General features: G+C 45.7%; 1 protein-coding gene across 1 annotated transcript; it reads right to left on the bottom strand.

The window, feature by feature from the left end:
• Positions 1 to 727: 727 nt before the first annotated feature.
• On the bottom strand, positions 728 to 8,498 carry LOC8042716 (lactosylceramide 4-alpha-galactosyltransferase). The gene is made up of 3 exons (XM_029981447.4): positions 8,423 to 8,498; positions 6,155 to 6,260; positions 728 to 1,909 (listed from the first exon to the last, which is right to left on the bottom strand). Exons 1-3 carry the CDS (start codon positions 8,426 to 8,428, stop codon positions 897 to 899), a joined length of 1,125 nt encoding a protein of 374 aa, XP_029837307.2. The 5' UTR covers positions 8,429 to 8,498; the 3' UTR covers positions 728 to 896.
• Between the last annotated feature and the right edge of the window lie 1,698 nt (positions 8,499 to 10,196).

Here is a 10,196-nt window from a genome sequence, read left to right as displayed (position 1 = left end):
CACTGTTATTATTTATCGTGGCGGGGTATAACACACCACTCGGGGATTAATAGCGAGGCACGTTAACCCAGCTCTCTTCCTGCAGAGAGCAAAACAAAGCAAGAAGACGCTTGTGTTTAGAGAGCCTGAGATTCTTCCGCTTTTGAAATTGGCCACACTGGTTCGAAATTCAAGGTTTTATCATCTTCTATGATCGGCGCAAGAATAAAGAAGGAAGCAACTTTTATTACTTCACCTCCGGCGCTTTAATATATTTGAAGTGCACAAAAGGGGGACACATTAATTAGCACTTTTGCAACAGCTTTAGACTTGCACCATTCTCCCGGTCGTTTGCTTCAAAGGCAGTGTTTTCACTTCGGTGTTACACGTTTGTCCCCCGTTGTGTCTCCTACCTCTTTTCCCTTGGCGTTTCTAACGGATGTACAGTAGTAGCGGAAAAAGATTAGTACAAGTGACCGATGAGCGGAGTCCAGGTCTCAACGCGGGGGTGGCCGGCAGAAAATTTAGGGACAAGATAGCTTCCGAAATTCGGTCTTTAGGTTGGGCTGCTTTCTGTCGGCCACCCCCCGTTGAGACTGTAGAGTTTTAGCAGATCGTTTTTTGGCTCCGATAACGTTACCTCCTCTCGCCTCCGGCAGTCATGGGTATGCATGGTGTCGTTATCGGGTGTCGTTATCGGGGCGAAAAAACTATCTGCTAAAACTCTCGTGACTGGCACTCTCGCTATCGGCGCGCTCGGGAACAGTAGCGCCGCGTGTCGCGATTTGACTGCTCCTGTCGTCGGTCACTTGTGCTAATTTTTTTCCGTTTCAGCCTTACCATTAGGTGCCCTCTTTCTTTAGGAAAAGTTCAGTTTCCAGACTAGACGCGACTTGTTCGGACGCGAGCGGCGATAATTAAGGATGACAAAACGTGTCGTCGCAAGGTAACAGTCTGGCAATATCTGGACACTGTCGTCTCTCAAACGCCACATAAGACGGTGCGTAGTTCCGCTTGTAAGCGATGCCGCTCGTAATATCACTCCAAAGGCAGATGGCGTAGCTGTTCACCGTCCTAGACATCAGGTGCTGACTGGCATCGGGCGAGTAGATGTCGTTCGAGAAGATGTCGTCCGCTTCCCGGCGATGCACCGGGTAGAAGAGCTTTCCGGGGATCACGTCCACCTTGCAAGTGCGCCTCTTTCCCACTTCGTCCAACGAAGAAACGTTGCACAGGTTTCGAACGTTTCGGGTAAGCACGACATTTCCAAAGTCTACTACTTCGTCGGGTGAGTAGTTCAAATTAAAGTCCTTCAGCCAGACCCCGAGTAGGGGATGTCCCTTCTCGAACGAGAGGAACCGCGTTGTCAGAAATCCCCCGCCGTATTCGAGAACCGAGTTGTCCAAGTGGTGCTGGAAGGATCTCAAGACCAGGAAATCCAGGTCCAGAAACGTCCCGCCAAAGTTCCAGAGAACCAGAACCTTGATGGCGTCCATTAGATGGTCAGGGCGTCCGCTGATACCCCTCTCGAGCCAACTGTGGAGGTAGGAGCCTAGAAACAAGTCCGTTGTCTGCAAGTTCCAAATGTGGACATTCCTCATTCGACTCAGTGGCTTCAAGAAGAGCGAGTCTTCCCGCGTGTCCAGAGGAACCGGGATCTGACTGGGATGACTGAGCAAGAGGAGATGGACGTTGAAGGTGGGATTGTGCAAGGCGGCAGACTGAACGACGCACGCCTGGCGCCGTGTCAGGGTCCGGCCAGGTTCGGTAGTCAGGAACAGTTTGGAGGAACTGGAGCCGTTGAGAGCTTTGGCAAACAGGGTACCCGTCACTGTGCCGTTTTGGTAGACGCTACCCGAAACCGGTACATTGTGACTTTGAGGGTGGACGTAAAGGACGATCTTGGAAAACCTCGGCGAGGGGCGACTTTCTGGGAATAAAAGAAAGACAAAGAAAATGGATGAATGAATAGATGTACGTATGCATACGGCTGAACCTTTTAATCGGGCGGCAGTTTGCATACAGTTTAACTTTAAGCTTCTTTAAAAGAATACTTCCAAAAGTTATGATTTGTGTAACGGAAACACCTCTTTGTAACCAGGTACGCGTCCTTTATAAAAAAAAAAAATACTTATCTTCACTAGACTTATGCCACAGTGAGGTAGCGCTCTACTTAGTTATTTCAGCATTCCAAACGTTTTTTTCCCTTCGCTTACCCTAATGCCGAACGTTTTTGCTAAATCACTCTTGCCTTTGGCAACTGCAGGATGAAACCCCAATACAGTATCACGCGTCAGAAATGTTCAGCAGTCTCTTTTTTTTTCTTCTCCGCAAGCTCTCGACACGGCCTATTGTTTATTTGTTTGTTTATTTTATTTTTGACACAATTGTCAGTGGGTTGGGACAAAAGGCGAATACAATCACCTGACTGGGTCCCAACCCCTGTAACAACACTCAACAGCAGGACACAAATCAAGGGAGAAAAATGAAATAAAAAGCCAGCTCACAGCACAAGTCAAGAAATAAATTATATCACCCAGCTAAAGACTCTTCAGCTTACAAATAAGATTAAAAACATCACACTGATTAATAACATAACTCATTAGGCATGCACACTCGCAACATTAAAATATTCCTTTATGTATTTTTTGAAATGAAACATGGAAGTGATTTCCTGGGCCAGCTCACACACGCAATAATGTTTGTTTAGGATAACTGCAATCTGGTAGAATAATTTTTGAGTATCATAATTAGTTCTCATTTTTGGTTATGGAAACTGCTGGTGCCTCAGGTTGTAATTTGTTTGCTTGGGTAGGTACGTCTCGTGAAAGATGTCAGGATCAGTGTTAATCTGAGGATGAATTGAAATCGCCACCTTTAGGCAAAAAAGATTGTCTACCGTAAGTATTTTATGTTTATTAAAACTCTAAGAAGTCGATTAAAACCGGGGAAAATTATCAATGAGGCGAACCGCACGTTTTTGTAATGTAAGTAATTGTTTAATATTATTTCCTGTGATTGCCCCCCCCCCCCCCCACACACACACACACACCAGTAAACAGTAATAAAGCCTCGAGTGGATCAGAGATGTATAGCTTTGTCGTTTTAACCAGTTTGGAACAAGTCTGCATCTAAAAAGTAAGCCAATGGATCTATAAATCTCTCCTCGGAGATTGCTTACTTGGGCAGTCCAATACCCTGGTATTTATCTCAGCTCGCAATACTCCCATCCTGATCTAAACCAACAATGAGCTCCCTCTGGAATTGTCCTATATACGTTCTCTAACAATATCATTTTGAATATCTGTCTGTACCCGAGGCTTATTTAGCATGCATACCCACATTCCACATTCCTCATACGCGCCCCGAAATTCGGACCCGAGTTTTCAGTTCACCTCCTTCATCTTGTGTCGACACTCCTCAGGCCGAAATACTTTAAAACCCTTCATGCCCCATCGTCTCTCATCTATTTATCTATATGTGTTCAAATTCTATATTATCACTAGTTTCCCTAGCTTTGAATGACGATCATCACTTACCACCATATGTGCCCCTTGATTCGGTGTTTTACGGATGTGCACCCAGAACTACACTGCCCACTCCGCGTTGCTTTATTTCTAACATTGCTTAAACATCCGATCTCATGTACAGAACTGCATTTCCAAAAGTCAGTCTCGGTACTGTAACTGCCTTTTAAATCTCGCTTGCCGCCTCATACATGATATATTTCCGCTGTGCATGCCGTATTCTCTATTACAGTTGCATTTCTGTGTTCCTTGCCAGTTATGTATATTTTATGCTTTTGAATTCTGGACCTTCGTAAATATTTCTTGGCACTTGTATTTATCGACTGTTTCGACCGTAAGCTCTTCGCATTGATGATCATTCAAAATTATGATCGCTGACTTGCCATTACTGAACTCTAGGCCAAACCTGTGTACTTCTGTACCATGTATGCTCATTAGTTGCTGCGGATCCATGTGGTCAATTGTACCATATAATTCGGGCACGCTAGAACTTGACGTGACTGTCCAAGACAAAATCTTTGCTATAGTAAGAAACCAAAGCCAAGGCCGCTGTTTTTTAGTCTCCTGCTCAAGCCTTGTAGGTAACAACACAAACAGTAAATGTGAACTATATCCTCAGAATCTAAAAATTAGTTTCACATCTTGTTGGTTTTGTCAAAATTGCTTCCCGTGTTATAAAACGTCGTGGTATTTATAGAAATCTGTGAAGAAAGTGATTAGGCTAGCCTTACAATTTAAGTGACTGGTTTAAGCTGTTTTTGGGTAACCGGACAAAAGCTCACCGCACAAAAGCTTACCGCACAAAAGCTCACCGGACCGAAGCTCACCGGACCGAAGCTCACCGGACAAAAGCTCACCGGACAAAAGCTCACCCGTTTTTGACAAACCCGGACAAAAGCTCACCTCAATTTATTTCGCTACCCGGGCGAAACACGGGCTGAAATAAAGTGCGGACAGGATGGACATTGTACCATATTTAGGAGAACTTGTACACCATCCCATGCAAAGATGTCAACAGTTAAGCCTAAACAGGCAGAGAAGCAACGATTTGGGACCAAAATTTAGGTCACCGAAACTGAGTGAAGCTGAGAAGCTCAAGCTTGCTTGACTCAAGGTAGGCCAAAGCACCCTTGTGCCACGCCCAAGAAACTTCGTGAAGCTAATTTTCTGAACCCGAAGAGTGACCGAAGAAGCGAAGTTACCCTTCGGTGGCCTCGCTTTTTCATTGTGCGTATGTCACACTTAACGCGCCATAAATGTTAGGCTCAATGTCTCTTTATTACTAATGGATGGCGTTTTGGTGGTTCAGGGTAATATTTAAAGTGAATGGCTAAGAAAATTTAATTGTTTCCGTCATTGTGCGCAATAAATATATCTGATATGAAGGATTATCCCAAGGTGATTTGAAAGGGAAACTGAAGCAAAACTGTAATATGCAAACCATTGAGTTGCGAATTTTTAAAAATATCCTGAAGGAACGGGAGTTGGGCCTTTTGGAAAAGTTCAAGACAGATAAATGACTAATTAAAAAAAAAATGTGCGGGATTTTGGATAGGCTCACGTTCCTTCCACCACAGCTTGTTCCACAAAGACTAACCATCAGGGAAAAGTCTACCGGTGACATCGGCTACCTGCTGGACTATTTTGATTGCACGTATGTCAACGGCCGCTTCCGTTAAGGCGCGTTCACACTCTTGCAACCGAGTACGACCGAGAAAGACTTCTTGGGACCGGATGCACTGAGCGGAGCTGGTCCTAAGAGATCGCAAAAGGCTTAAAAACCGGTTTGGTCTCTCTCGGTCGCACTCGGTTGCAAGAGTGTGAACGGGCCTTTATGCTTCTGTTCCTTCTGCGGCGGCACCCAGAACGAATTCTTCCCATCGCTTGACTGTGCGCCGACGACGACCGGAGTTCCCCCCGGAACGGTGGAATATGTACGACGCCACTCTTCAAAGATCAAGACTGGACGAACAACACCTGCGAAGGATGGAATACCGAATTCCAGAAGCTCGTCGGCCACGCACATCTAAGTGTCTTGAGGCTGATTGAATGCCTACAGCAAAATCAGACGCTCGTTGCCAGGGCATGGACAGAAGCCCGGAGAGGTGATCCCCCAGTAAAGCGGGTGCGAAAAACCACTCTGCGCCTACAGAATCGTCTTAAAAATATTTGCGAGAGCTTCCAGGTACATCGAGATCTACCAAGACTGTTGGAGCTAGTAGGGGACTGCATCTGCTTCCAGCCAACTGATAAATTAACTTGTTTCTACTATAATCAACAAACCATGCGCCAGTCAGATTTAATTAATTACTGCAATTTAGCGTCGTACGCATGCACTTAAGTTGTCCGCACTCGTGTTAAGACCATCATTAAATTTTCTCCTGGTGAGCTCTTGTCCGGGTCTGTGAAAAAAATGGGTGAGCTTTTGTCCGGTGAGCTTTTGTCCGGTGAGCTTCTGTCCGATGAGCTTTTGTCAAGTGAGCTTTTGTCCGATGTGCTTTTGTCTGGGATTCGTTTTTTGACACGAAAGGCCGTTACGCGTATAAAACAAACACGAGTACGCGCGAACGCATAGTTTCCTTTGTACGGGTCGCAAAAGAAAACCTGTTTCACAAGGCGAATTCGGCACTTGGATTAGTAAAGCTCACCAGGTAGTCTTGCGACGGCCACGAAGGCAATTATGGTGGCACAGAGGACAACGAGTGCGAGGTAATGCAGGCGACATCGGTAGATGCAGCACACGAGGGCTGTCCTCTGCTCTCGGACGAAGTAAGAAATCAGAAAGAGAGAGAATGGCGAAATAAGCAGTGAGGGTAGGCAGGCGAGCTGCGTGTGCCGATGGAGATCTAACATCGTGAGTATGAGAGTATGGCTTTGAAGTTCCGAAATACAAAAGGGGAAAAAAAAAAAAGAAGAAAAACAGGTTCGAATTTGAAGCGTAGACGTGTTGCGTTCGTATTCTCGGACTCTAGATATTAGAGAGAATGATCTGCTTTGGTGTTATTCCCACAGGATATACGCAAAACAAACGCGTTTGCAATCAAACTTATTGAGAGTGAAGCGGGCCGCAAAATCTGCGCTTTGTACGCATTGTGAAAAATGAGTTGTGACAAAGAAATTGTTACAAATTAAAAAAACAAAAAAAAAACAAAACAAAAAACAGCCAAGTAAATGGTTGCCTGAACTTCGCTATAGGCTACATGTATACTACCATAACTCGATAAAAAATCCATGACTCGTTTAAAATTTCGGCTTGTGTTGAAATTTTGTGTTTAAAATCTAGGCAGTGAGTAAAGATCCACGCAGTTGGTTTAAACAACTTTTTATATTTCCTCTTCCCAGCTTCTCCCACACACACAAGTACGCACATACAGGTACGAATAGACAAAACTCTAAATTTATAGCGAGTGGTACCAATCTCCAGGTACTTAATTTTACTTTGTTTGGAAGATTCATATGGACCTAGATCTCTAAACACGAAGAAACCTTGCAAGAGTAATGACGTACTACTCACACATCTGGTTCGCTCTTTTGCCGGAGAACATACGGAAACGTAGCTCCTGATCGAAGACAGACAGTATCTAGTTCATTATCGGATAAATAATTTATACAATAAAATAATGCAAATGAGTCGTAAACTCGAGCCTGAACATCAAAGACGCCTGGGATTTATGCCTCATTCAGCTTTCACATTTTCGCGTTCTTCGGTTTCTTGGAGCTCCACAAGAAGTCCTCACAGTGCCGTTTTCAACTACCTTCAAGTGTGCTTAACTTATCAGAGGTAAGGCTGAGCAAATTGCACATTGCACTGCCGTCATTGTCCATAAACTTCGCGCGAGGAAACGCGTCCTTTCATGGGATATGGATTTTGTGATTACGAATTAACCGACTGACACTCAGCTATCGTTTTGTAATTTGATAATAGTAAGTTTTGGTAGTGTGGACATGGGCGTACCAACCGGGGGGGGGGGGCAAGGGGGCGCTTGTCCCCCCCCCCCCTACACACACACACCTCTCAGAGTGGAGGGGCAAGGCATGTGTTTCGCCCCCCCCCCCCCCCCCCCCCCCGAAACAGCCCGGCGGCGCCCAAGGGGTACCAAGGGCACCGTCCCCCGGCCCTGGGGGGAGGGGGGGGGGGTCTGGTTTGCCCCCCCCCCCCCCCACACACTCAAAACAAGTTGGTACGCCACTGAGTGTGGATACGAGCAAACGCAAGCACTGTGCGTTTCCGTTAGCATTGCGTACTCCCCACTGCACGCAATGCTAACGCGTGAAGCGCCCAGATCTGCGTCTTGGATTGGCGCATGACGACGACGCGCATGCGCAGCGTGGAGCACGCAGCGCTTACGTTTTCAATACGCAATACTAAAACTCTCTGATGTGTGTAGAACTTCGACAAATTCACGCGTGAATATAGCGCTTATAGCGCATAGGAGCAAACGCAAGTGATTTATGTTTGCGTTAGCATTAGGGAGTTGTAGTAGATCGTTTTTCTCCTCCACTACGGTGTCCGCGAAGAAAACGCCGCAGCTGCGCATGCGCGCCGCCAGCCTTGTCTGCATAGTTCAAGGTCTTGTGGCGGATTACGGAGCGCTATCCGGGTGCTTAGCGGGCTGCGGGGACGGTCTACTAGAATTCCCTATTGCCTGCTCCACACTGGCGTATGCGCGTCGTCAACGCACGCTTACGCAAACGTACAGTGCTTGCGTTCGCTCGTATATCGTATACGTCATACTCAAACTCAGTAATAACAAAAATAACACACACACGCGCGCACCGCACGCGCGCACGCACACGCACACGCACACACACACACACACACACACACACACACACACACACACACATTTTACGTGTCGTGTGCTAACAGGAAAGAAAAAGAGCCAGCGATAGCAAGGAAATAGAGTTTGACTTGCGAGCATGGCGAAGGGCGATCTGTGCCTTCCCGGCTCACCGATCTTGTTCGGCTGCTTTCACTCCAGCGGCGACGAGACTACTACTGATTGGAATTGTCGAAGACTAGGCTCTCGGGGGGGACATGATAAGCAAGATAAGATTGGCCTCTGGAAAGTGGCTCGGAAAAGGTTCGACAACGTAATCAATCGTCAGCAACCAAAAGGGAAAAAAAGATGAAAGCAACAGAGCGCCACCTATGCTATATGGATATGCTAAATAACTACATGATGGAACGCGTCTCACCAATACGGGATCTGGGCGTATTTTTAGAAAATTAATCGAACGTTTTTGGACATGTTGCAACATGTTACCGCACACTTTGGGCGCGATCACCCGAATGATTAGCCATTTTAGGAGTTTTTCGTGCTTCTTATATCTGTATGATCGCAAAACTTGTCGAAGCTGATAGCACCGGGAACTGTTTAAACAAAACACACACGCACATAAACTTAAAAATGTATACAGAAGATGTAAGGACAGGACGAGCGGGTTGCTATGGATAATGAAACTTGAGGAAGAAAACGAGAAGGGACGTCCCTTCTCGTTTTCTTCCTCAAGTTTAATTATACAGAAGATATTTGTTCGAACATTTATGACCGCTATTTTCCCAGGCGGATTTATTTCAGTCATGAGCGGGAGTTTAGACCTTTACTGCCTCTCTGAAAGGAGAATGACACGTGATTTGTTATTTTTGCATAACTCTCATTACGGTTCTATTGACCAGTGTTGCGGAATAGGCACCCCCATTCCATTCCAATTCCATTCCGGGGAATTAGAGTTTTCGATAATTCAATTCCTTTCAATTCCTAGGAATGGAGACACTGAGCCCATTCCCACTCCTTGAATGGCTGAATCGTTCCATCCCATTCCTTTAATTCCTAAACGTAAAAATTGGCACTTGACAGCTACATTGTGTTCGCCGGCATAAGCAGCATAAAGCTGACATTATCAAATGCAGAGACAATGAACCTTTTCCAAATACCGACGGCACCAGGCGGTGGCTACACGAACTAAAAATCGAGGAAGTGACCTACCTGCGCTACCAATCGATAATGGGGGCTACGCTACCAGTTGCTTCGCTCTCTGAGCAGCGTCGCGTGCCCAACGCGACTTTAAAGAGGGAAATCCGTAGCGTCCACCCAAACGTCGTGTTTTTCTTTCCGTCCACTTTCTTTTTTTCTGTAACATAATTATATATATGCTGCAATTACGTGTTCTACTCGTCGATCTACAGCCTCATTCCGAATTTCCTCGATTTTTCGTGCCGACTTCCACCGCTTGGCATCGGGCGCTCGCGCGAGCGCAGAACGCTTCTCGGAAAAGGTCCATTGCAAAAAGAAAAAAAGCTAAATTCCTCAAAAAAGCACTGATTTTTACTAAGCGGACGCTGGTGGCAGAAAGTGTTTATTTACAATGTACTGCAAACATCGAGAAGGCCCCTTGATATGTCGATGCTTGTTTAAGACAGTTAAACTTAAGGAAGAAAACGAGAAAGGACGGACAAACACAAACACACTTTCTCGTTTTCTTCCTCAAGTTTAACTATCCATACCAACCCGCTCGTTCTGTCCCTACTTGTTTAAGACATCGGTGTCGCGACCACGTGGCTCGCAACAAACAGCAAAACATAAATCCACTCATCTTCTTTTCTTTAACTTTATTGCATTTGACTTTTAAGACATACGCGGCCAGCGTGTTTGTTTGATAAGACCATTAAAATATCCAGTTCGTGCG

Source organism: Ixodes scapularis, unplaced genomic scaffold (assembly GCF_016920785.2).
Source record: "Ixodes scapularis isolate PalLabHiFi unplaced genomic scaffold, ASM1692078v2 PGA_scaffold9__187_contigs__length_104089568, whole genome shotgun sequence".
Lineage (NCBI taxonomy): Eukaryota > Metazoa > Arthropoda > Arachnida > Ixodida > Ixodidae > Ixodes > Ixodes scapularis.
This window is presented reverse-complemented; position numbering and strand designations above follow the sequence as displayed.